At 48.7% G+C, this 27,768-nt stretch overlaps 1 protein-coding gene across 3 annotated transcripts; it reads right to left on the reverse strand.

The window, feature by feature from the left end:
• Positions 1 to 576: 576 nt before the first annotated feature.
• phtf1 (putative homeodomain transcription factor 1) lies at positions 577 to 27,505 on the reverse strand. 3 transcript variants are annotated; one of them, XM_072480182.1, is made up of 18 exons: positions 27,360 to 27,505; positions 25,771 to 25,846; positions 25,372 to 25,428; positions 24,777 to 24,846; positions 15,620 to 15,778; positions 15,368 to 15,524; positions 13,450 to 13,531; positions 12,830 to 12,985; positions 12,191 to 12,280; positions 11,025 to 11,246; positions 8,507 to 8,635; positions 7,903 to 8,175; positions 6,988 to 7,119; positions 4,691 to 4,777; positions 3,776 to 3,931; positions 3,465 to 3,560; positions 1,237 to 1,362; positions 577 to 1,142 (listed from the first exon to the last, which is right to left on the reverse strand). In XM_072480182.1, exons 2-18 carry the CDS (start codon positions 25,813 to 25,815, stop codon positions 1,125 to 1,127), a joined length of 2,055 nt encoding a protein of 684 aa, XP_072336283.1. In that variant the 5' UTR covers positions 25,816 to 25,846; positions 27,360 to 27,505; the 3' UTR covers positions 577 to 1,124. The 3 variants fall into 3 exon arrangements, with proteins under 3 accessions (XP_072336283.1, XP_072336284.1, XP_072336285.1); XM_072480183.1 differs by lacking the exon at positions 8,507 to 8,635; XM_072480184.1 differs by lacking the exon at positions 7,903 to 8,175.
• Between the last annotated feature and the right edge of the window lie 263 nt (positions 27,506 to 27,768).

Consider the following 27,768-nt stretch of genomic DNA (forward strand, 5'->3'; position numbering starts at 1 on the left):
TAAATGCAAGTAAGTCAGGATAATAAGTGCCTTCACTGTGTCTGCTGTTATTTCTACAGTTGGGCAGCTAAGTATCAATTAGAGTTAAGGGGTGTGGTTAGCACTGCTGCCCCACAGGGCCAGGGACCAACTCTGGCCTTGGTGGGAGAAAGTGTAAACCCTCCCTCCAACCCAGAGATGTGTAGGTTAGGTGGATTGGCCATGCTAAATTGCCCCTCAATTGGAAAAAAAAAATTAGGTACTCTTAAATTTATATTTTTTTTAAAAGTGCAAACTCCACAAGACGGGGTGGGGTTCTTTCGGAGGGTTGGTGCAGGTCAAATGCCTGTCTGCACTGTAGGGATTCTATGATCTAGGCTGACAAGGGAGCGCTGCCTTTGGGGGGAGTCTCCTTGGTCAATGTCTGTGTGGAGTTTGCACATTCTCTGTGGGTCTCACCCCTGCAACCCAACTATGTGCAAGGGTAGGTGAACTGGTCAAGCTAAATTGCCCCTTAATTGGGGAAAAAAAAAGTTCAAAACCCTACTTGGCACTTTGTAAATGCAAGTCCTCCAATGATTGAAAAATACTCAAAGCAGCGAGTAGAACTTTACTTGGAAAGAAACATCGTTACACACACACACACTGAGCAATAAACTGAAGATTGCTACACAATAGCCAACTCCTAATAAAATTAACATGATTTTTAGCAACAATTTGTCCTTGGATATAATATTTACATTGTCAGCCTCAAGTTCCAGCTTGGGGCTGAGGCAGATCAGGTCTCTACCCACAACAGGAGATACAGGTTGTTGGGGAAAGCATATGCAATAACAGGAAATACTCAGCACCTGTCAATGTTTCAGGTCAAGGGATGGAAGGTTTTGTGCAATTTAAAGGATGGGAAAGGGTCCTCTACACAGTTGCCTGACTGGAGTTTTTATGGCCATTTCCATCACCTGGCATGCATGGTGGGGGTTTGAGCCAGCATTCAGTAAGATGATGGCTGCTCTGCCTCAACTCCATTCCAATGTTCTGATAACTTAGCAGTAGGACAAGGAGACACTGCTGGTAGTAGAAGACCCCTCTCTCTCACACACCCACTTCAGCAAAATTATGTCTCCTCTTCCTGCAACTTCCCTCGGTCATTTAATCTTCCACAGCTGGGAAAAGGGAAAGAAAAATAGATTATTAAACTTTTTGATTTGTCGGGTCAAACCTCTTGTGGCTGCCTTTATACATTGTGGGGTAACTCACCCGGAGGTTGAAGCCCAGCAGATCGCTGATCACTCCAGATACCGCAGACAGAATGACGACCCGCGTAATGTTGTACAGCAGTGGATTCATAGTCAGTCCGTACACTCTAAAAGGTGAGTCCAGCTCCTGTTGGGGAAAGAACAGCATAGCGCAGTGAAAACATTGCCCAGCACTCACTGACACCCTTCAACTGTGTGGGCCACTTTTCTCTCCCCAAACTGAAGCAATGACAGCATACAATCCTGCCAGCTTTGCTCGGAATGACATGCTGAAACAGCAGCTCACTCTGATTCGCCAGTTTGTGCAAGTCAGCTGGCATCTCTACTTATCTGTTGTGGCTTCAATAGAACAAGACAAACCACCATTCCACAACCTTGGAAGAAACTAAAGAGGTAACTAAACAGTGTGTGCAGTAGGACTTTACAGTTCGCTCTCCCCATTCTCTCTCGCGCTCTCCCTTTCCCCCGCCCCCACACAAACACGCCCTACCACCATGTACATCCTTTTGAAGGGGCGGGCAAGGCACACATGTTACGCAGTCCTTTCAAGTTGATAAACTCAGTTTATGCAGTGATGAAGAGGTAAAATTGTCAGTGGTTGTCATCTTTGCTGCACTGAATCTGACAGAAACCTCTGGAGTCTGCTTGAATAAATTGGAAATCTAGAAGATGCTGTCAGTGATTCTGCAATTTTCCAGATGGTGCTCCATTGACGACCCCTGACTGCGGTCACTGGGAATTGAATTGAACTTTCATTTGTATACTGTTAATGTCATTGTACAAATCCTTGAGTAAGTTGCACCTTGTTGAGTGAGGTATCATTGAGTTTTTAATGGTTCTAACTTCATATTTGCTGCTAAACATCCTCATTGTTAGCACAATTGCTTCACAGCTCCAGGGTCCCAGGTTCGATTCCCGGTTGGGTCACTGCGCACGTGGGTTTCCTCCCACAGTCCAAAGATGTGCGGGGTAGGTGGATTGGCCATGCTAAATTGTCCTTGGTATCCAAAATTGCCCTTAGTGCTGGGTGGGGTTACTGGGTAATGGGGATAGCGTGGAGGTGTGGGGTGCAGCCTCGATGGGCCAAATGGCCTGCTGCACTAAATTCTATGAACCCTCTGGTAGATGCTGTCTCTTCTGGACAAATAAAATCCTCAAGATGCCTACCATGCGATGATATCGTTCAGGTGAGTTAGTAAACGCCAATGGGCTGCTCAGAAGGCAAAAGAATACAGCCCTGCTCCTATTACAGACACGCTGGCCAGGATTCTCCGTTTCTGAGACTACGTGTTGACGTCAATGCAGAATTCGTGGACTTTCAAGACAGAAAAACTGCCGCCACACCTAGACCAATTCCGCTGAGGGGCTAGCACCGGTGCCGCATGGAACATAATTGTTCCAATGAAAAATCGTGCGGGATTCACCGGGTGCATGATTGACACTCGGGAGGCTCACAAAGTGCAGCCACACATACACATTACAATCCCGACACACACACTCATCCCAGTCAACAAGATGGCACTGGTTGTGCTTGAGCACACCAATACAACTGACGGGTCGCTTGGGGCCAGAGGGCACCAAGTTCAAAGTGGGCTGTTAGCAGTGTGCATGGCTGCCTTCCGGCTGTGGCAATGGTATTCAGTGTCCGCCCCGACTTCCAACCCACCTACTGGCCACCCGCGCACTACTCCCCTGGCCAGCAGCACAACTGTCAAACTATGGCGATGTTGGACACCTTCCATATCCCCTCTCAGCAGCCGCCACGGCCGTTTCAACGATTTTTAAAACATTAGTGAACCTTGCCTTCGGGAACTCAGCCCATCGGAGGTGGAGAATCACGGAGGACCCTGAGAATAGCGGGTCGGGCCCGCTAATGATATGCAAACTGTGTTTACGTGCATTCCGTAATGCAATAACGCTACTGTCGAGGTCGTGGAGAATCGCGATTTGACATCAAACCGGCGCCTGTCGCGATTTCGGCGTCCAAAGCAATTCTCAGCCCAATCGCCTTTCCCAATTTCGGCTAATGGAGAACCCTGCCCACTATTTATCCAGTACGGTGTGAAAGAGTGGATGCACGAGTACGGCAGTCATCTCGCCTAAAACTGCACCGCCAATAATGCATCACTCCCTCTGCCAGTGCGGTACTCCCACAGGTGAGAGAGTGAAGGTGTGAGTAAGGGAGATGCAACGGAAGAGGGGTAGAAAAACAGTGGGAGAGCTTCTCACCTTCAGTAACTTTGTAGCAAGCTTTAGCACATTATTAACAATTGACAGCTGATCCTTCTTGTTGGGTTTTGTCTCCATCTTAAGATACAAGTTGATCTATTGGCAAAGAAAAAGCACTTAAGATTTCAGCATGATCTGCCAAAGCCACCGTTCTCTATTTCCCTATAATTTTCTGCAAATTTGCCCACAGATAAAAACAATTCCTGGATAAGAAACTGAGCTACATCAGAATGTATTGAGGCCCAATTTACGCAGGCCTACAAGTTATCAAAATCTTAACAGGCTCCACTGATTAACCATTTGGCACATACCTGTTCTGTGAGCAAGATGGAGACATTATTGTATTTCCTGCTGACTTCTGAGCCCAGTGTGACCAACCTCAAGAGGAAAACGGCCAGAGCGGCTCCCCAGATCAATAGTTCCCAGTTATACAAAGAATCCAAAAAGCTCATGTGGCCATGAAGGAACTGAGGATTGAGAAAAATGAATTGTTTGTGTTATGGAAATGAATCTCTGTGATAACTAATATATAAAGACACCCCCATCTTCACTCATTACATAAACAAACCCAGCCTTCAGTAAACTGAAGTGGCGTTTCATAGCACCTTTCATGACTTCAAGGTGTCCCAAGTCAATTAAGTACTTTTTTGAAGTGTAGTTACTGATGTAATATAGGTAATGCAGCAGCCAATTTGTGCACAGCAAGCTCTCACTAACAACAACGTGGTAATGACCATACCATTGTTTGAGGAATAAATATTGGGCAGGACACGGTGGATAAATCCCCTCCCTCTATTTGGAATAGAGGCCGTGGGATCTTTTGCATCCAATTTAGGGGGCAGGTGGGATTTCATTTTAACATTCGCATCTGAAAGACTGCACCTTCCAACAGTGCATCACTCCCTCAGTACTGTACCAGAGGGTCAGCCTGCATTGCGGTCCCAAATCTCTGGAGTGAATCCTGAACCCATAAGTTTCTGGCACCAAGTTATTTCATGAAGGTAATGTTCGTGTGTTCCTGGTAACCTGGCCGGCAGCTGCCAGCATGGGGTGAGGGGGGGCGGTATGAGTGGGAATAACACTTGGGGTTAGGGTTTAAGGACTGAAGGGTTCAAGTGACATCAGAAGTTGCAGAGCTGGCACTGACCATCATGAATTGCCTGAGGGACAGGAGACAAATGTGTATCACCATTCCTCAATAAACTGAAACAGGTTCGGAGTCTTACCTGAGCACAGCAGACAAAAGCGATGGACAGAGTGAGTAAGAACGCCGATGAAACAATGACATCAACCGAGCGCTGTGGACCCCGCCTCTGTAATAGTGGGAAAGATAAAGAGTGACGATCGCAAGAAGTCCCATAGATTGAGGGGTAGGGTCAGAAAACAGTGAGTGGCAGAAAGTGATAGAGATGTTAATCAATTAGACAGCTGGCTTTTTATTTAAGTTTGAACTGCAATGATCCAGTTGAGGTTTAGGAACTTAGAAAATAGGAGGCGGCGCTTTGAGCCTGCTCCACCTTCAATATGATCATGGTTGATCATCCAAGTCCATAGCCTGAACCCCCCGCCCCCCCCCCCACATCCTTTGACCCCCTTGGCCCCAAGTGCTTTATCTAACCGCTTCTTGGAAACGTAAAATATTTTGGCCTCAACTACTTTCTGTGGTAACGAATTCCACAGCCCACTCTCTGGGTGAAGAAATCACCACCCAAATACTTCTCGGGATTAAGCAATCTCACAAGTCCAGTTTCTGAGGTATCTTTAAACCCAGAAATGTTGGAATCTGGATGGGGACTGATGTTTCAGTTGAAGGAATTTTTAAATCTTGTTCTCTCAGTCTGCCGGGCCACTGGGCAAGTCTAAGGGAACAAAAGTAAATATGACATTTGCTCAAAAGGTTCGCTGAATATCCAACACTTTGCTGCTGGATGTCTGTTTAAGTTTTCCTCTGAACAGATCTGCTCCAAGGCAAAGCAGCTGGTTGGCCATCAAGAGAGTGGCAGCCGTGTGTACCATCTACAAGGTGCACTGCAGCAATTCACCAAGGCTCCTCAGACAGCACCTTCCAAACCCACAACTTTATTACCTAGAAAGACAGAGGCAGCCGACCAACGTTTCCTCAAATTATCTTTGTACTGGACAGGCTTCAAACTCCTCCGAGCATCACTTTCTGCGCACGGGCAGCTTACCCCAAGTGTAGTGATTGGTGAGCAGCATGTTTACTTTGATCTGCTACACATTTTATTGCTCTGCAACTTTGCTTGTGCACCTTAGGGGGGGGAACATTTCTTGCCTTCATTTTGGAAGGTTTCATTCAATCTCTCTCACCTCTCTTTGCTCACACCTGGCCTACGAGTTTGCATTGGTAGTAGGATAGATGTAATGTGGACGGGAACCTTCGAAAATTAACCTTGCCAAACACCGAAACAAAACACGCATCTATTATCCATTAACCCACACACCTTCAATTAACCTGCCATTCTGTGCTGGTGTATGTGGCTCAAGTCAATGCTAAAGGTTTTGGCAATATCTGCTTGCTTATGAGAGGATTTGGTGATTGATTATTGCGACTAAATCCACTCATCAGCTGCACCATACTGTTTTTCAGGCCACGTAGGTCACGCCCACTCGGTTTGTGAACTTTAGCTGCTGCTGGTCTTAGTTCCGTCCGGGTCATCCCAACGGGCAGCAGTCCCGAGTCTCACTCTAATCCAGAGCTGGCAACTCCTGGGGTCCCCTTCACTGCCATCTGCCTCTGGCTCTCCCCTCACAGGCCTCCCAGTTACCAGGGAATTTCCTCCCAGTCTCTTTCCCACCCACGATCTTCGGCCAATGGATCGGCTGCACCTTCTGAAGCTCAGTCCCTCGCAGGGGTTTGTCCTGGTCCTCACCTCCTACCCTTCTCGCCACATACTGCTCACCAACTCCACTGTGGGTGTACTTACACCACAAAGACTGTGGCAGTTCAAAGAGAAGGCTCACCGCCACTACCACCTCAAAGGGTAATTAAGGATGGGTAATAAATGTTAGACTTGCCAATGTCCGCAATCCAATATATTAAAAAAAAATTAATTGCACTTTTGTGGTAATAGGCACACTCATCACATCAAGAGAATAATAGAAATAGGCCTAGCACAGGCACATTGGAAAAATTACCTCCTTTTCATAGAATGGTTCAGCACAAGAGACCATTCAGCCCATCATGCTGTGCCATCTCTTTGGTAGGGCCATTTAATTATATCTACATCGCTGGTCTTGTTGAATATCGCTGCAGATTTATTCCCTTCAAATGATTTATGTTTTTGAGTTTTGTTGAACCTGCTTCCACCGCCCTTTCAGGCAGCACCTTCCATATTGCAGGAACTCACTGCATAAGAAAATGGTTCCTCGTGTCAAATCTGGTTCTTTTGCCAATCACTGTAAATCCGTGTCCTGTGGTTGCTGACCCTCCCGCCACTGAAAACAGCTTTTCCTTATTTAATTGACCTTGTGTGCTGTGTCATTCAATGATTCCCATACTAACCTTCAAGTAAGAGCGCAGTGACAACCACATCTTGATGTTCTGCACCTTCTTCAACCTAAAATGAGGGATCTCGGACTTGCGAGCCTTCCTAGCTGATGTCAGATGACTGAAGAGCTTGGCAAACAGGAATCGCTGTGCAGACATCAATGAACAAATTGAGGTTTTATTCTTCTTTCAGAGAGGCAGACCAGCATACCCAACAGGAGAGAATCCATCTCCCTTTGACATTCAATAACATTACCATTGCAGAATTCTCCACCAACATCATCCTGGGGGTTACCATTGGCCAGAAACTGAACTGGACTAGCCATATAAATACTGTGGCTACAAGAGCAGGTCGAAGGCTAGGAATCATGTGGCACGCAACTCACCTCCTAACTCCCCAAAGCCTGTCCACCATCAATAAGGCCACAGTCAGGAGTGTGAAGGAATACTCTCCACTTGCCTGGATGAGTACAGTTCCAACAACACTAAGCTTGATACCAGCCAGGACAAAGGAGCCCACTTGATTGGCACCCCATTCAGCAACGTAAATATTCACTCCCTCTATCACCGACACACAGCAGCATCTACGAGTTGTACAGCAGGAATTCACCAAGCCTCCTTAGGCAACACCTCCTCCCAAACCCACTACCTTTACAACAAACACTTGGGGATACTACCACCTGGAAGTTCCCTTCCAAGTCACTCACCATCCTGAATTGGAAATCTATTGCCATTCCTTCACTGCCATTGGGCCAAATCCTGGAAACCCCTCCCTAGCAGCACTGTGGGTGTACCTACATTATGCAGGGTTCAAAAAAGGGCCTTCTCAAGGGCAACTAGGAATGGGCAATAAATGCTGGCCTAGTCCGTGCCGCCCATAACGCGTGACCAGAAAGTAAAATGTCAGAGCAAGACTCTGCTGCCACTCACCTGTTTGTACGTTTTCTCTGCCACACACAGAATGAAGAAAACCATCCACATTAGGCAGAACCGTTCTAAAACATTAATGAGCACCAGGGCGATGAGCAATCCATCAGGTTTCGCACCACAGGCAACAGTCAGTAGCTCTGTGATGGAGTACGTGGCCAGCTGTTCCAGCTCCTTCTGCTGGAAGAGGCGGAACACGAAGGGTAGCAGAGTGAGGACTGTAGTCACCAAGTATCCCAGGATCCGGTAACCATTCTCCTGCTCAAAGGTACTGGCCTGTTGAGCAATCAGCAGAAAAATATGAGTGAGGGGAAGGATCCTACGGAGGCTGCAAAACTCTGAAGAGAAAAGGTGAAGGGGGAAAATTTACATTGTCATCTCCCCTGGGTCACCATTCCTGATACCACAACCCAACTCTTCCCCTGTTCCGATTTCCTTCCCCAATCCCTGCCCCTTCTACCCTCCCCCGAACTCTTCCCTTCCTACCCTTGCCCCAGGTCCTTCACCTCCCTCCCCATGAATCTCTCTATTCCAGGTCTGTCCCCAAGTTACATTCAAACTCTCCTCACTATCCGGCTCCAGTTTTGTCTCGAGTCTGGAAACGCACCCGCTTCATAATCATTCCGCTAATCTCCAGAACAGACATGTCGAATTTTTTACAGTCGTTTCCTTCCCAGATGATGGCGCTGACCCGCTGCGAGCTCGGGCTGGTGCTATATAGCCAGTGCAAGTGGTTCTGAAATCAAGATAAAATACATTTAGTTCTAAACACAAGCTATCGAAATCAAGCAGGATTATTCTCCAAAGAAGGAGAGCAGAGATTTTGGCATGTTGTAGGACTGGAGCAAGATACAGAGATCAGGGGAGCCATGGAAGGATTTGAGGAGCCAGGGCAGGTTGGCAATTAACAGATGTTAAAAGCATGGCACAATGAGGTGATTCTGCATTAATGTACTTTTACTGGTGGGTTACTCACTCACTGGTGAGCATTAGAGGGAATTCATTACAACATCTTGTATCAACAGCTCTCAAAACTGCCCCTCACTCTGGTATTGTGGATGTCTGTCCCACACTTTGAGACAGGGTGTAGATTCACTTGTAAATTCAACTTCAGGACCCCCCGAATGCCATCCTGCCACCAGGTGCCTTATCAGATGGCAAGGCTTAGAGAGTGCGTAGAGAAGCCGGTATTCAAGGCTACACTGACTATAAACTTATCAGATGCAGAGAAGTGGAATCATAAATGGGGGTACAGTGACATACTGGTCATGTTAATGGATGAGTGACCCGAGAGATTAAGGAATATAAAATGCTGCAAATACTTAGCCGGTCCGTTGGTATCTGGGGAGAGAGAAACAGAGTTTACGTCTCAGGTCTGTGAGCTTTCATAATCGGCTGAGCATTTCCAGCATTTTCTTTGTTCTTATTTCAGCGCCCGCAGTGTTTTGCTTTTGTTGAAGCAGTCCGGAGACCCGGTCTAATGATCCCAAAACAAGCTCAAATCCCACAAACGCAGCTGGGGAATTTAAATAAATCCGGAATAAAAAGCTAGTCTCAGTAACGGTGACCAGATTGTTGGAAAAGCCCGTTTGGTTCACTCGTGTCTTTTCGGGAAGAAAATCTGCCATCCTGAACTTCCCTCTGATATGTCCTAGCAAGTCACTCAGTTATGTTCACAGCAACAGCCTGCCATCGACTTCTCAGTGCAAACATGGGCAACAAATGCTGACCTTACCAGTGACATCCACACCCCAAGAATGAATTTTCTCCCAGTTTCTCCACCTCCGCATCTGTTCCGATGATGCTGCCTTCGAAATAGTGCTCCTGATATGTCTGCTTTTTCCTTGACTGAGGTTTCCCCTCCCACAGTGGTTAATAGGGCACGCAACCAGGTTTGACACATTTCCCGCACCTCTGCTCTCATCCCTTCCCCTCCCTCCCAGATCCTTAATAGAATCCCCCTTGTCCTCATTTTCACCCCTCTAGTTTCCGCATCCAAAGGATCGTCTTCCACCAACTCCAGTATGATGCTCCCACTAAAATAATCTTCCCCACACCTCCTGTCAGTTTTCCGCAGGGACCACTCCCTCCCTGGTCCACTCATCCATCACGCCCAACTCCCCATCCCACAACACCTTCGCCTGCAATTGCAGAAGGCGCAATGCTTGCACCTTTACCTCCTCCCTCCCAACCGACCAAGGCTCCAGATACCCCTTTCAGGTGAAGCAACATTTCACTTGCACCTCTACCTCCTCCCTCCCAACCGACCAAGGCTCCAGATACCCCTTTCAGGTGAAGCAACATTTCACTTGCACCTCCTTCAATTTGGTCTGCTGCATTCACTGCTCCCAATGGGGTCTCCTCCTCATGGGTGAGGCTAAACACAGACTTGGGTGACCGTTTTGTGGAACACCTTCGTTCAGTCCGCAAACATGACCCCCCCCCACTCACTCTTCCTGCCCCTCCCCCCCCACCCCCCCCACTCACTCTTCCTGCTGTGTGCCATTTTAACTCAGCACCTTACTCTCGTGCCCACATACCAGTCCTGGGCCTGCTGCAATGCTCCAGTGAAGCCCAACACAAGCTGGGGGAGCAGCATCTCACCTTCAGCTTGGGCAACGTCGAGTCGGCAACTTAAGATTTTGACCTTTCTCCTCCACCTTAAACCCCCCTTTCATCTCTTTACTTGAAAAAAAAAATATCCCTCACATGTGTTGCCTCAATGCAAAAGACCCCCTCTCCCTGTCACAGCAGATCATCCATTGTTTGATCTTAAAAGTTGCTACTTTTTGATGCAGTTTCTTTTGCTCTAACATTCTCCCTCCTTTCAGTTCTGATGAAGGGTCCATGGCCTCGAAAGGTCACCTCTGTTTCTCTCCTGATTGATGCTGCCGGGCCTGATGCTGCCGGGCCTGCTGAGTTTTCCAGCCTCCTCTGTTCTTCGTTTCAGATTCCAGAATCCGCAGTATTTTGCTTATCTAAATGAATTCACTCCTGGCTTATGCTAGCTCTTTGATTGATAATGCTCCAGTGAACTGTCTTCGGATGTTTTAATACACTAAAGGCACAATATAAACACAATTTGCTGAAGAGCCACCGAACGGTCGCCAATCAGCAAAGCCCACCTGTTGGTATGGCTCTTCCATGGATGCTTTCTTGGGCAGAGTCACTCTCTGGACACCCTCACACTCGCTCTCACTGGTGTAGGAGGAATGGCACCGCGGACCATTCAAGAGGTCGTCCCACAGCATGTCCTCGGTCTCCGAACCGTGCTGGCTGCTGTCCGAATCCTGCCGAGAGGTGCTGCAGCTCAAAGAGCTCAAGTTCACGTAGGACTTTGAACCACCCTGAAAGAAACAAAAGAAAAATATATCTACAAAACAAGAGGTCGTGCGCGCCTGTGAAGGCAACCCCACTGATCTCACGCACACTGGATAAGAACCTGTTTCCACAATAACCAGATCTGGAACCAGTGACCGTCTGGAGTTCCCCTTGATCCCAATCAGATTGTTAGAAAGACCTACATTTATTACTTGTATATGGACCAACGTGGTAGCCAATTTATACAAAGCAACATCCCACAAACAGCAGGAAGGATGACTAGACGAACATGTATTTTGCAGCCTTGGTTCAGAAATAAATCTGGTATCACGGCGGCGCAGTGGTTAGCACTGCTGCCTTCGGCACTGAGGATCCGGGTTCGACCCTGGCCCCGGGTCACTGTCCATGTGAAATTTGCACATTCTCCCTGTCTATGTGGGTTTCACTCCCACAGCCCAAAGATGTGCATGGTAGATGGATTGGCCGTGCTACATTTCCCCCTTAATTGGAAAAAAATAATTGGGTACTCTAAATTTAGACTTTTTTAAAATTCAGAAATAAATAAAAAGCCAGACCCGAAGAGAATCCCCCACTCTTCCTCCAATGTTGTCCATGGGATTTATCACCTATTGCTGTTAGCCAGTAATGTCCACTTTCTCGTTTGAGAGAATTAAACCTTATAAATCTCTTGTTTCTGGTATTGTCCCTACAAATCTTGTCTAGCACTTTCTGTCCAGAAATCCTCTCAGCTGGAAATTCATTGTGGACACATCGCCGCACATGCAGCTGCTTTCACTCACCGATTCAGGGAGCGCTTAACTTCCCAGAGTAGTTTCATCGCTTTCTACCCCCTTTCAATGACCTTGTTGAGGGGGCGAACACCCACACATGACGGGGCTTCAATGACAGGTTCCCTCGCCCCCAAGCCTGTGTAAAGCTTCTTGAGAAACCCAGAGATGGCTCTTTGTACCTGAGTTGGGGCTGTAGATTCGATCTCAGAGTCCAGCAAACTGTCAGAGTCTCGTTTTGGAATCTCCCATCCTGGAATTATTTCTCCGCCCTGTAATTCCGTGGGAAAGAGATTGCGGTAAACAAGGCTGGACTCAAGTTTGATTTTCAGTGTGTGGATTGTATGGGTTTCAGTCACGTTTCTAACATGCGACCAGACGGGTGAAGACCCATTGGGCAACCAACCTGCCCCACGCAATTGTGACACCTCATGCACCATAGCACATTCATTCCTTCTCCAGCGCACCCAGAAACGTCATCTCCCAGGTGAGGCAGAAAACTAGATGAAAAACCCAAGTCAATTTGAGAAAAGAACAAGGGAAATTCCTCTCCGGCCCGATGAAGCGATCAGAACTAGTCCAGAAGATCACTCCAACCCTGGAATCTCTGCAGTACCTTTTGTAAGCAGCCCGTTCTCGTTTGAGAGAATTAAACATCACTCCACAGTGTGAGATTCAAGAGGTCTGAATTTCAGCAGCAGCATTACCACAGAAATGAAATCACAGCAACAGTGAGCAAATGAAAATAATCCGAGTTAACGCGCAAGCGAGTGAAAATAATCTGAGTTACCGCTCAAGCGACTGAAAATAATCCAAGTTACCTCTGCTGCTCCCCGAGATTTGCCCTGTGGCCTCCGTCGAAGCCGTAACATGCAGTCGTTCAAAGTCACTTCCCCATTTTGCTGAAGCAACAACCGTCGCGACTGGCTCTCCGTGTCCTCACTGGAATTCTCATCCGAGCCCCGGTTTGCAGCAGCCTGGAGACAACCCACCATAGTGAAATGAGCTTCTCCCAAGAATTATAATTGTGCTTTTCAGTGAACCCGTAAAACATTACTGTGAGCGAGAAGGCAGTGCCAATGAATCCACGCATTATTAACCAATCTCCTGGATAGTTATACATCATTCGCCAATCTACTAGTTAATACAAGCACCAGTAACCAATCTACCTGATAATCCACGCACTATTAACCAATCTTCTAGTTAATCCTGTGCAATTATCAAGCCTGGTTAATCCATGCGCTAGTAACCAAACTGCAGAGCAGCCAATCTACAGGTAAGGGTGTGTGGGGATATGATGCAAAGGAGGGTCAATGGGGTTCGGGTACACAACAGCCATGAGCTAATTGAATGGCAGGACAGACTCAAGGGGCTGAATGGCCTTCTGCTGTTCCCAATGTGATGTACACAGCAAATCTTAACAGAAGGTGAGAAGACTTACTCTTCCAGAGTTAGGTCCAGGGCCTATGGTACACCGACCAACTTTACCAACTTTCCTCAACAGGTTTCTCGTCTGCGTTGCCCTAAGGAAGAAGAAAATTGCCCCATTAAACTAGTAAAAATATACCAATAAAGAGGTAAAAATACACCTTTAAATATGTAAACTTTATGCAATAAAATGGAGCAACAGCACTTCCTAAACTTAGAAGGGATTTCTGTGATGTGGGATGTTCACTGTTACAAATTTGCACCTCAAGGTGCATAGGATCAAAGACCATCAAGGTTTGTCATAATAACCCTTTAGTCCTGAAGGACCATGAAAGTCATGGCATGTCCAATCACCACAGGCTTTAACAGAGAATGTGAATGAAATTCTGAATTGCATCATTGGGGAATTAATTAGGTGTTTGTACACTTCATACTCAAAACTGCACCTTGAGCACCGTGTCCAGTTCAGTTTCAGACCCACCTTGAGCACCGTGTCCAGTTCTGTTTCAGACCTACCTTGAGCACTGTGTCCAGTTCTGTTTCAGACCCACCTTGAGCACCGTGTCCAGTTCTGTTCCACACCCACCTTGAGCACTGTGTCCAGTTCTGTTTCAGACCCACCTTGAGCACAGTGTCCAGTTCTGTTTCAGACCCACCTTGAGCACCGTGTCCAGTTCTGCTTCAGACCCACCTTGAGCACCGTGTCCAGTTCTGTTTCAGACCCACCTTGAGCACTGTGTCCAGTTCTGTTTCAGACCCACCTTGAGCACCGTGTCCAGTTCTGTTTCAGACCCACCTTGAGCACCATGTCCAGTTCTGTTCCAGACCCACCTTGAGCACCGTGTCCAGTTCTGTTCCACACCCACCTTGAGCACTGTGTCCAGTTCTGTTTCAGACCCACCTTGAGCACTGTGTCCAGTTCTGTTCCAGACCCACCTTGAGCACTGTGTCCAGTTCTGTTCCAGACCCACCTTGAGCACCGTGTCCAGTTCTGTTTCACACCCACCTTGAGCACTGTGTCCAGTTCTGTTTCAGACCCACCTTGAGCACTGTGTCCAGTTCTGTTCCACACCCACCTTGAGCACCGTGACCAGTTCTGTTTCAGACCCACCTTGAGCACTGCGTCCAGTTCTGTTTCAGACCCACCTTGAGCACTGTGTCCAGTTCTGTTCCACACCCACCTTGAGCAGTGTTCAGTTCTGTTCCACACCCACCTTGAGCACTGTGTCCAGTTCTGTTCCACACCCACCTTGAGCACTGTGTCCAGTTCAGTTTCACACCCACCTTGAGCACCATGTCCAATTCGGTTTCAGACCCACCTTGAACACGGTGTCCAGTTCTGTTTCAGTCCCACCTTGAGCACTGTGTCCTGTTCTGTTCCACACCCACCTTGAGCACCGTGTCCAATTCTGTTTCAGACCCACCTTGAGCACTGTATCCAGTTCTGTTTCACACCCACCTTGAGCACTGTATCCAGTTCTGTTTCAGACCCACCTTGAGCACCGTGTCCAGTTCTGTTCCACACCCACCTTGAGCATAGTGTCCCTTTCTCATCACTGCATACGAGAGACACATTCAGGCTCTGGATACAGTGGAGCATGAAGCCACAATCCAAATCCTGACATGAAACAGTTAATATTGAAGGAGCTCAGGTAGTGGGCGAGATTGTCTCCTACTCAAACCATTTCCCCACCCACCCCGGTGCTTGCTGATCAGCTGATCCTGGCAATGCCTTAAATTTAAATTTCACATCCCTCCTTTTAAATTCCAATTCCCTCCATGGCATCGCCCTAAATGCTGACAGGTTTTTATAGTGGAAAGAAAATCGACATGGCTGAACAGTTTAAAAATTCAATGTGAGAATTACAGAAGGATTCGTTGGATGTTAAGTTGTGTCACTCGGTCGTAATTATCACCATCACAAGGCTCACCTCCTGCATCTGCCTCCGTTTGAGGGTGAAGCAGTATGTCGCTGGGTTGAGACTATCTGACAGTGGACTGTGCCCAGCAGCAGCATCAGAACCATAGGGCTGACAAGTTCACTGACGTACAAGGCCGGCACCAGCAAATATAGACCGACCGCCACCACTGAAGAGCACAAAAATAGGCAACAGAATCAGTCTCACTTCAGACAGAGTAGTTACAATTGAAGTGAATGTTCCATAACATTTTTTGCAAAGCACCTTCCAAGAGGTAGAGGATCAGTAGCCATGTGAAGGTACCCAGCGAGGTTACCTGGATCCACCATTGGTAGAAAAGCGGAAAGAATAACACTCGCACTATCCCCTTCCGGGTCAAAGAAGTCCAGGGACTTTCAGGTTTCGCTTTGACAAAAGTTGATCCTGGATAATGGAGACAACCGGTTAAATTGATAGAGGAAATGGTTATCTTTACAAGAATGGTAACAAAATGGAGAGGTTAATTTTATTCTTTCATGGCAACACACTAACCCTATCCCCAGTTGCCCTGAGCTGAATGGTGTGCTAATCAACCACATTGCTGTGGGACTGGAGTCAGACCAGACCAGGCAAGGACGGCAGATTTCCTTCCCTAAAGGGCAGCAGGGAATCAGATGGGTTTTGACAACAATCAATGATGGTTTTCATCATTGCTGAGACTAGCTTTATATTCCAGATCTATTCATTCAATTTAAATTCCACCAGCTGCCTGTGATGGGATTTGAACCGTGTCCTCACTGGATTTGCTGGAGCATCTGGATTGCTGGTCCATTCTTATTACCACTATGCTACATCCCAGGTTAGAACTATCGGAAAGGCCAAACAGGCTGGGGCTCTTTTTTACCCTAGAAAAGAGAAGGCGGACAGGTGACCTGATGTGCGCATTTCTGGTTGGAGTCCAGAACTAGTGGGTCATTAATATAAGACAGTCACTGTTAAATGCGGTGGGGAATTCATGAGAAACGTCGTTACCCGGAGAGTGTTGAGAATGTGGAACTCGCCACCCCGGGGAGTGATTGAGGTGAATAGTATCGATACATTTAAGGGGGAAGCTGGATAAACACACAAGGGAGAAAGAAATGGAAGGATTTGGTGACAGGGTGAGATGAAGCAGGGTGGGATTGCGCTCGGGTGCAGCACCGACCAATTTGGGCCGAATTGTCTCCTTCTGTAAATTCCGTGCGTCTATCTAATCTGCGGTGGTCATAAACAAAATGCAACTGTATTATCAAATGATGCCTCTTGCCTCCTTTCATCATGTCCTGCCCTCAAACCTGGCTGAGCCCTCATTGACAAGGCCAATGCAAGGACGGTTTATCCAATGGACCTTCCTTGGGTGTGAGTCCATCTGCTCTGAACACAAGAGTCCCTCCAAAGTTCCCAGCTCCTGTGTGCTCAAAGCTATGAGTGTGTCCAGCACAAAAACAGAAAACTGGCCCACCCGATCTACATCAGTGTTTTATGTAACACAACCCCGCTATTCAAAATGGGAGGTAGAGAGAAAACAGGGATCTATAGACCAGTGAGCCTAGCGTCAGTAGTAGGGAAGTTGCAAGAGCCCACCATCAAGGATTTCATAGCATAGCATTTGGAAAGCAGTGGTATAATCAGACGAAGTCAGCATGGATTTATGAAAGGGAAATCATACTTGATAAATCTATTAGAATTCTTTGAAGATGGGACTCGTACAGTTGACCAGGGAGAACTGGTGGATGTGGTTTATTTAGACTTTCAGAAGGCTTTTGACAAGGCCTCACATAGCAGATTACAATGTAAAGTTAAAGTTCATGGCATTGTGGATTGTGTTTTGAAATGGAGATAAAGCTTGTTAGCAGACAGGAAGCAAAAGTTGGAATAACTGGGTCTTTTTCTGATTGGCAGGCTGTGACTAGTGGGGTACCGCAGGGATCTGTGCTAGGACCCCAACTGCTCACATTATATATCAATGATTTGGACGAGGGAACTAAATGTGTTATATCCAAATCATTAATATATAACGTGAGCAGTTGGGATCCTAGCACAGATGATACAAAGTTGGGTGGGAGGATGAGCTGTGAGGAGGATGCAGAGATGCTTCAGCGGGATTTGGACTGAGTGAGTGGGCACATGCATTATAATGTGGAAAAATGTGAGATTATCCTCTTCGGTAGCAAAATTAGGAAAGCAGATTATTATTTGAATAGATGTAAATTGGGAGAGGTGGATACTCAGCGAGACCTTGGTGTCCGCATGGATCAGTTGCTGAAAGTAAGTGCGCAATGTACAGCAGGCAGTAAAGAAGCCAAATGGTAGCGAGAGGATTTGAGTATAGGAATAGGGATGTTTTACTGCAATTGTATAGGGCACTGGTAAGGCCACACCTGAAGTATTGAGTGCAGCTTTGGTGTCCTTATCTGAGGAAGGAAGGGCAGCAAGTTGGCACAGTGGTTAGCACTGCTGCCCCACGGCGCCGAGGTCCCAGGTTCGATCCCAGCTCTGGGTCACTGACCATGTGGAGTTTGCACATTCTCCCTGTGTTTGCGTGGGTTTCGCCCCCACAACCCAAAGATGTGCAGGACAGGTTAATTGGCTACGTTAAAATTGCCCCTTAATTGGAAAAAAATAAATTGGGTATTCCAAATTTATTTTTAAAGAAATTGGAGGAAAGATGTTCTTGCTATGGCGGGAGTGCAGCGAAGGTTTACCAGGCCGATTCCTGGGATGGCGGGTCTGTCACATGAGGAGAGACTAAGTTGGTTAGGATTATATTCATTGGAGTTTAGAAGAGTTGTGGTGTTGGGCGCTCTGGATCCGTGGAACACACACAGGTCACCAACACTTGAAATAGTGCAACACTTTTTTATTAAGTCAGAAATTGTTTAACATACTTTCACTGTGGGTTAACACGATATTAGCTTTAACTAACGACCTATGCCTTGTCCTAACCAGTCGATGCATTCAGCACATGGTGAATATCTGTGCTGCAGGCTGTGAGCTCTGTCCTACTAGGAAGCTGCAGCTCGAATGAGCGGGAACTCTGATGCCCCATGTCTTTATAGTGCGTGTGCTCTAACTAGTGATTGGCTGCGGTGTTGTGTGTGTTGATTGGTCCCACTGTGTGTCCATCAGTGTGTGTGTCTGCACCATGATATACTGGTGTATATTATGACATCCCCCCTTTTATAAAGGAATGTACACGTGTGGCAATAAATAGTGTATGGTGAGAATGTCCCTAACTACGTGTGGGGTGCGAAAGACATATTTACAGGATTATGTACATGAGAACTAAGCTATTTACATGGGAAGGTGCCTGGTGCAGAAAAACAGTATGTCACAAGAATAACAAGATGAACACTATATACAAACCAGGTAAACAATCAAACCGAAGAACAAAACAATTCAGAAAGTCTAGAAGTCCGCAAAGTTCATGAATTAAATCTCTGAGGTGGGCGACAAATTCTGGTTGACCGCCTCAAGGGTGGGTCGGGAGCGACCTGTTGAGGAGCAGGCTGGACTGCGTCAGAGTCAGGGGGATGCAGAGTGACAGGGATCTCTGCATAGTCCATGGCAGGGTCAGCAGGAAGGCGAGGCAACAGTGGAGGATCACGTCGCGAGCGTGGAACGAGACAAAGGGTACGTCGATTGCGGCGCAGAATGGAGCCATCCGGTAGACGAACCAGGAACCAACAGGGGGCCACCTGCCGAAGGACAACAGCGGTTGCAGACCAGCCACCATCCGGAAGATGGATGCGGACGTTGTCATCTGGAGCCAGAGCAGGGAGATCAGCTGCACAGGAGTCATGATCCGCCTTGTGCTGTGCACAAAACAGCTGCATCCGTCGAAGGACTGGAACGTGGTCGAGGTCTGGGACATGAATGGATGGCACCGTCATCCTCAGGGTACGACCCATGAGCAATTGGGCTGGCGACAGGCCAGTGGACAATGGGGCGGAGCGATAGGCCAGCAAGGCGAGGTAGAAACGGACCCAGCATCGGCAACCTTGCAGAGGAGCCGTTTGACTATATGTACTCCCTTCTCCGCTTTGCTGTTGGATTGGGGGTACAGGATGTCACATGGACAAAATTGTACCGCCTGGCAAAGTTGGACCATTCCTGGCTGGCGAAGCAGGGGCCATTGTCCGACATAACCGTGAGTGTGATTCCGTGTCAAGCAAAGGTGTCCTTACAGGCACGGATGACTGCAGACGATGTGATATCGTGCAACCGTTATCACCCCTGGGTAATCTGAAAAGTAGTCCACGATCAGGACATAGTCTCTACCCAGCGCGCGTGGAACAGGTCGATGCCCACCTTGGTCCATGGTGATGTGACCAACTCATAGGGCTGCAGGGTCTCACGTGGTTGGGCCGGCTGGAAGCGCTGACAAGTGTGGCAGTTGAGCACTGTGTTGGCTATGTCTTCATTAACGCCGGGCCAGTACACTGCCTCTCGGGCCCGTCGGCGGCACTTTTCCACGCCAAGGTGGCCTTCATCTAGCTGTTCCAGGACAAACTGGCGCATGCTATGCGGGATGATAATGCATTCCAGTTTCAGAAGAACCCCGTCTACTACCGCCACATCATCTCTGACATTATAGAACTGAGGGCATTGGCCCTTGAACCACCCGTCTGTTAGGTGGCGCATGACACGCTGTAGCAGAGGGTCAGCCGCTGTCTCGCGGCGAATTTGGACAAGGTGTTCATCTGTGGCAGGTAGATTGGAGGCCACGAAGGCCACATGGGCATCAACCTGGGTCACATGGAGTGTTGACTGCCCTGGAGAGAGCGTCAGCAATGATGTGAGGTCTTTGCCTGGGATGTATACCAGCTGGAAGTCATATCGCCAGAGCTTGAGAAGAATATGCTGGAGGCGAGGCGTCATGTCGTTCAAGTCTTTCTGTATTATATTGACCAGCGGGCGATGGTCGGTCTCGACGGTGAATTGAGGAAGTCCGTATGCATAATCGTGAAACTTAACCACACCGGTCAGAAGGCCCAGGCACTCCTTTTCTATCTGCGCGTAGCACTGCTCCGTGGGGGTCATGGCGCGTGACGCATATGCAACGGGACCATGATGAGGCCTCATCACGTTGCAGGAGCATTGCCCCAATGCCGGATTGGCTGGCATCAGTCGAAATTTTGGTCTCTTTTGCTGGATCAAAGAAAGCTAAGACCGGGGCCGTGGTGAGTTTGGTTTTGAGTTCTCTCCATTCGTGCTTGTGGGCAGGGAGCCACTGGAAGTCTGTCGTCTTCCTAACCAGGTTCCGGAGAGCTGTGGTATGAGAGGCGAGGTTAGGGATGAACTTCCCTAAAAAATTGACCATGCCCAGAAATTGGAGGACCACCTTCTTGTCCTCTGGCGTTTTCACGGCTGTGATAGCAGCTACCTTGTCTGCATCCGGTCGCACACCCAACTGGGAGATGTGGTCCCCGAGGAAGAGTTCCGATTGACCAAAAGAGCATTTAGCCCTGTTGAGGCGGAGGCCATGCTCATGTATATGTTTGAATACGCGCTGGAGGCGACTGACATGCTCCTGCGGGGTGGTGGATCAAATGATTATGTCGTTGACATAGATACAAACACCTTCAATCATTTGTTCCATAATCCTATGGAACACTTCTGAAGCAGATATGATCCCAAACGGCATCCTGTTCTAACAACATCTGCCAAAGGGGGTATTCAATGTACACAGTTTCCTGCTGGATTTGCTGAGCTGGATTTGCCAGAATCCTTTTGAGGCGTTGAGTTTGGTGAAGAGCTTGGCGCGAGCCATCTGGCATGTGATCTCTTCGCGCTTGGGAATTGGATAACGCTCCCTCATGATATTGCGATTTAGATCCTTGGGATCAATGCAAATTCTCAATTCGCCGGAAGGCTTTTTTACACATACCATGGAACTGACCCAGTCGGTTGGTTCCGTGACTCTGGAAAGCACTCCTTGGTCCTGGAGGTCTTGCAGTTGCTGCTTGAGGCGGTCCTTAAGGGGTGCTGGGACCCTACGAGGTGCGTGCACCACATGCGTGGCATTCTGTTTCAATAAGATCTTGTAGGTGTATGGGAGCGTGCCCATGCCTTCGAAGATGTCGTGGTGCTGGTTGATGATGGCGTCGTGTTGCGCCCTGAAGTCGGTGTCCTGAAAGGCAGACGTGTCATCAGGAGAGAGAGAGTGAACTCTCTGAACTAGGTTCAACAGCTTGCATGCCTGCGCGCCAAGCAGGGAGGCTTTCGAGGAGCCCACGATTTCAAAAGGAAGGATGGCTTTGCGGGACCTGTGTGTCACTTCAAGTTGGCACGAGCCGTTGGCATCAATGGCATTGCCATTGTAATCCAATAGCTGGCAGGCAGACGGAAGGATGGCTGGTTTGACACAAAGGCTTTGGAGGTCAGACCGCGCAATGAGATTGGCGGAGGCACCAGTGTCCAGGCGGAATCGTATTTGGGACCAGTTGACTGTCAGGGTGGCGCACCACTCATCGTCTGGATTGAGCAGCAGCTGGTGTCTTTGCTTCGGGGACACCCTGTTTTTTGTCATGATACCGCCTTCGGGTCCTCGGTGTCAATGTTGTGTAGGAGGTCCACATCGGACTCGGTGACTGTGGGTTGAATGGCCCGGACATTCCTGCGAGGCTGGGTGAAGCAATGTGAATTGGCAGGCTCAGCTGCTCGGCAGAAGGCAGCATAGTGGCCAGGTTTGCCACATCTCAGGCAGTGTCGAGATTTGGCAGGGCATTGCCGTTTTAAATGGGCGGAGCCACAGTTGCCGCACGTTGTAGCGTCAGCACTTTCGCTGCGCCACCACGCATGCGCGGTGCGGTCGTACGTGGTGCGCGCCTGTGCGTTACGTTCGTCGATGTCCCCTCGTTTGGTGCGCACAAGCGCGGGAGTCCCCGAAAAGCGCATGAAATGGTCGCCCTCATCCAGGCCGAGGCCCTGGAGTTGCTCAATTGCTTGGACCCGTTCCGCCTCGTGGGGACCTTGCCGCGCCGTTTCAGCCGCTTGGATGTGGAATACCGACTTGTGGCGTTTTCGTGTAGGACACAGGTCTCGGTGGCGGTCGCTAGGGTGAGCTGCTTTACCTTGAGGAGCTGCTGTCGTAGGGGGTCCGACTGAACACCAAAAACGATCTGGTCGCGTATCATGGAGTCGGAGGTGGGACCGTAGCTGCAAGACTGCGCAAGGATGCGGAGGTGAGTGAGAAACGATTGGAAAAGTTCATCCTTACCCTGCAAACGCTGTTGGAACACGTAGCGCTCAAAACTTTCATTCACCTCTACGCTGCAGTGAGTGTCAAACTTGAGGAGGACCGTCTTGATCTTTGTTTTATCTTCATCATCCGCAAAGGTGAGAGAATTGAAAATGTGGATGGCATGGTCCCCGGCTATGGATAGGAGGAGAGCAATCTTCCTGGTATACGAGGCGTCCTCCCTGTCTGTGGCCTCAATGAAGAGCTGGAAGCGCTGTTTGAATATCTTCCAGTTGGCCCCTAGGTTACCAGCGATGCGGAGCGGCGGGAGATGTTGTCCATGTTGCAGGATGACAAAATGCTGGCGGAAGGCAGATCACTTGCAGGTAGGTCCAAGAAGTGCTAATATCCCTCAACTCCTGGTATCATGTGTTGGGCGCTCTGGATCCGTGGAACACATACAGGGTCACCAACACGTGAAATAGTGCCAACACTATTTTATTAAGTCAGAAACTGTTTAACATACTTTCACTGTGGGTTAACACGATATTAGCTTTAGCTAAAGACCTGTGCCTTGTCCTAACCAGTCGATGCACTCAGCACATGGTGAATATGTGCTGTAAGCTGTGAGCTCTGTCCTACTAGGAAGCTGCAGCTCGAATGAGCGGGAACTCTGATGCCCCCCTGTCTTTATAGTGTGTGCTCTAACTGGCGATTGGCTGCGGTGTGTGTGTTGATTGGTCCCACTGTGTGTCCATCAGTATGTGTGTCTGCACCATGATATACTGGTGTATATTATGACAAGAGTGAGAGGGGATCTCATAGAAACTTATAAAATTCTAACAGGATTCGACAGGGTAAATTCAGAAAGAATATTCCCGATGGTGGGGGAGTCCAAAACTAGTGGTCATAGTTTGACGATAAGGGGTAAACCTTTCAGAACTGAGGTGAGGAGAAAGTTCTTCACCTAGAGAGTGGTGAACCTGCGGAATTCACTACCACAGAAGGTAGTGGTGGCCAAAATGTTATGAAATTGCAAGGAGTTAGATATAGCTCTTAGGGCTAACGGGATCAAAGGAAATGGTGGTGGAAGGTGGGGTTTGGAGGCTGGATAAGGGTATTGAACTTGATCAGCCATGATCATAATGAATGGTGGAGCAGGTTTGAAGGGCTGAATGGCCTTCTGTATCTTTCTATAACACATTATCTGTAAATGCACAAAATTACTGAAGCGCAAGAATTGCGATGTTGGCCATTTTGCCAACAACCAATCTTGGACTCCACCAATGGATGGTGGAGTGTCATTACAGCCTGACATGTTTACATTGGCAGTTTCCATTACAAATATTGACGCATGGGCGGATGGAGCCAAGATACAAATCAGCCATGATTTAACTTAGTTGGTAGAACAGACTCGAGGGGCTGAATGGTCTACTCCTGCTCAGAGAATTTACAGTGCAGAAGGAGCCTGTTCGGCCCATCGAGTCTGTGCCAACCCTCCGAAAGAGCACCCTACCTTGGTCCACCCCGCATCCTATCCTCATAACGCACGGGGCAGCACGGTCGTGTAGTAGTTAGCACTATGGCTTCACAGCACCAGGGTCCCAGGTTCGATTCCCACTTGGGTCACTGCATGTTCTCCCTGTGTCTGCATGGGTTTCCTCCGGGTACTCTGGTTTCCTCCCACAGTCCAAAGATGTGCAGGTTAGATGGATTGGCCTCGCAAAATTTCCCTTAGGTTAGATGGGGTTGCTGGGTTAAGGGGGTGGAGGTGTGGGCTTATGTAGGGTGTTCTTTCCAAGAGCTGGTGCAGACTCGATGGGCCGAGTGGCTTCCTTCTGCACTGTAAATTCTATGATCTATGAAACCCACTAAACCTGTACACCTTTGAACACTAAAGGGGCAATTTAGCGTGACCAATCCTAACCTGCACATCTCTGGACTATGGGAGCAAACCGGAGCACCCGGAGGAAACCCACAGATACGGGGAGAAAGTGCAAACTCCACACAGACAGTGACCCGAGGCTGGAATTGAACTCGGGTCTCTGGAGTTGTGAGGCAGCAGTGCTAACCACTTTGCCACCGTGCTGCTCCGAAGCGTTGTACAACGTATGAACACTCTGCATGAAGTGATAATGTTGCTATCTGCTGCACTGCCGAGCTAGGTTAGGAAGACAAAACGTGATTAATAAATGGTGACAACTCCCTCGCTGCCCTCACCTCTCACAAGGTCGACATCTATCAGATCAGACTTTATCCGGCCTGTCTTCTTTGGTTTGCTTCGCAGTCCCTGAAGTTAAATATTTACAGGATTGAGATTAGCTTGGTTTCTTTGGTGAAAGGGGTGTATGAACATTCTCTAATCCCACATGTCCTAAAGTGGCTCTCGTTAATCGGTCTGTTGACACTGACCCGTCTGTACTCTATATACACACACAGATTAACTGATGCCCTTTGCACACACAGGCACCAATCACGGAGGGTAATTGAGAGTACTTATTAGAAAGGATTTTGAATATTAAAAAAATATCAATGCCTTGTTTAAAAATAGTCTCCAGAATCGGGAACTATCATGGGTCCCTTTTAGCCTTCTGGCTTGGCAAGAACAGATCCACGTGATCCTCAGTGAAAAAACACTGGATCAATTTGTAGCAAATTCGTAGCAACCACCACTGCGATTAATGCATTAATAGCCCACCTGGACCACTCTGCCCACGGTGCTCCCTGACCCAGGTCAGCAAAATCATAAGTGTGGCTCTTAATCTGGGGAAAGAGGCAAGAAGCATGGAGCGGTTACTCCATTTGCACAGCCCACCTTAATCTCCGTTTGCTCGATGGACTTTTCCCAGATCTGTTGATCATACGCTCCAATCTGAAACAGAACAATCCCAATCAGATAAATTACTCGACGAAAGAATGATGGAAACTTCTCCTCGTTGTCTGTTGTAGCAACATTTATACGAGGATTGTGATTCTATTGCCATAACTCATAATTAACCTGAGAGAAACAGGGTATGAATGGGTACGAGCAAGTCAGAGCACGTGTGTGTGTGTGAGTGATGTGGCACGTGAGTGTGTACGAGTGGGAGTGAGTGAAACACAAACACCAGCCTGGAGCAGTTGGATCGAAAGGCCAGTTCCTGTGATGCAAGTACGATATTGTTCTAGGAATCCTCAGTTACAGCTACTTTTGCCCCAGGTACTGGGTACATACCTTCCTTTGGTACCATGTTATGGTGTCAGTTGTTTTTGAGGCCATTTGGTGCTCAGTCACCAGCGACTCATCTTATCTGGAAAAGAAAATCCAAAATAAAGCAGTAAGTGAATCTAGGGTTTACGACTGTTGCAAAAAGGGAAACACCATTGCTGCTGATTTTAAAATCAGCATCAACAAATTCGCCCCAAAAATTTCCATTACACAGAGATGGTGTGAACAATGGCAGTAACATCAGAGTTTGGGGCATCAAACCGAGAACCCTGTAAACCATTAACACCCCCACCCTCATATCTATCTCCCCCTCCCCATTATATATTCACACACCCCTATATAAAACATGCTCACACCATGTAACTAAGATATCCTCATTTACTCCAAGCTCGGCCATTTATCCCACACTCTTTCCTTCACCTTCTGAATACATCGGAAACACCAACAATCATAGAATTTTTTCAGAGAACATAGAGTTTACAGTGCAGAAGGAGGCCATTTGGCCCATCGAGTCTGCACCGGCCCTTGGAAAGAGCACCCCACTTACACCCCACACCTCCACTCTATCCCCATAATCCAGTAACCCCACCTAACCGTTTTGGAAACTAGGGGGCAATTTTGCATGGCCAATCCACCTAACCTGCACATCTTTGGACTGTGGGAGGAAACCGGAGCACCCAGAGGAAACCCACGCGACACGGATAGAACGTGCAGACTCCGCACAGACAGTGACCCAAGCCCGGAATCGAACCGTCAACCCTGGCGCTGTGAAGCAACCGTGCTAACCACTGTGTTACCGTGCTTTACCTTCCCCTGAAACGGCTTCCAAACCGGAGATTGCCCTCTAATCCCCCAGCCCCTCAGGGAAGCCCCTTTGTTCCAGAAACACTCTCAACTTCCACAAGCCCTCCCTGCACATCCCCCTCCAACACTGGGACCTCCTCAATCTTGCAGAGATGCTCCCACCTCTTCCAAGAACCCCCATCATACCAGAAAGCATCCCTGGGACACTCTCCACCCCAGCCCCCCCACCCCCATCTCCCCAAAAACCCACAAACCAATCAAGACCATCACAACCTCTCCGAGACAACGCCAACCCCAGCGAGGCACGACCAAACCCCCCCCCCTCGAGCCCTAAACAAACCAGGGACCGCCTCTATCTGCAAAGCTCCCTCCACCTCACTGCGACCTCCCCAACAACCACTCAGCATCACCGTGAAGACCCCCCCCCCCAAGAGAGCCCCACAACCAACCCCCCCCCCCCCCGAGACCCCACAACCAACCTTCTCTCCCCCCCCCCCCCGAGACCCCACAACCAACCTTCCCCCCCCCCGAGACCCCACAACCAACCTTCCCCCCCCCCGAGACCCCACAACCAACCTTCTCCCCCCCCCCCCCGAGACCCCACAACCAACCTTCTCTCCCCCCCGCCCCACCCCCCGGAGACCCCACAACCAACCTTCTCTCCCCCCCGCCCCACCCCCCGGAGACCCCACAACCAACTCCCCCCCCACAAGGGAACATCAAACCCTCTCGAAGCCAGGGGCGTCGCTGTCCGCGGGGGTTTGGAGTCTCTCGGCCGGTTCCGCTCTCACCTGGTGCCGCTGCCTGGGCCCGGGAGCTGGGCCTCGGCCTCAAAGTGAAGCCTCTGCTGGACCTGAGCATGGAGCAGGAACCCAGAACCAGAGCGGAATATTCATCATCTCCTGAATACTTAATGAGAGCGGCCACGCCCCCTCGCCCGGCACCAACCACTGAGGGAAGAAAGTGGCACAGCAAGATCCCATGAACCATTTCTGCCACATCGACCTCAAATAAGATTCAGAAAACCACTGAAACCCCCCACCCCAAACCCCAACCTGCCCAACCCCCCCAACCTGCCCAAACCCCGAAACCCCAACCTGCCCAAACCCCCCGAAACCCCAACCTGCCCAACCCCCCGAAACCCCAACCTGCCCAAACCCCCCGAAACCCCAACCTGCCCAAACCCCCCGAAACCCCAAC

Source organism: Scyliorhinus torazame, chromosome 17 (genome assembly GCF_047496885.1).
Source record: "Scyliorhinus torazame isolate Kashiwa2021f chromosome 17, sScyTor2.1, whole genome shotgun sequence".
NCBI classification, from domain to species: Eukaryota; Metazoa; Chordata; class Chondrichthyes; order Carcharhiniformes; family Scyliorhinidae; genus Scyliorhinus; species Scyliorhinus torazame.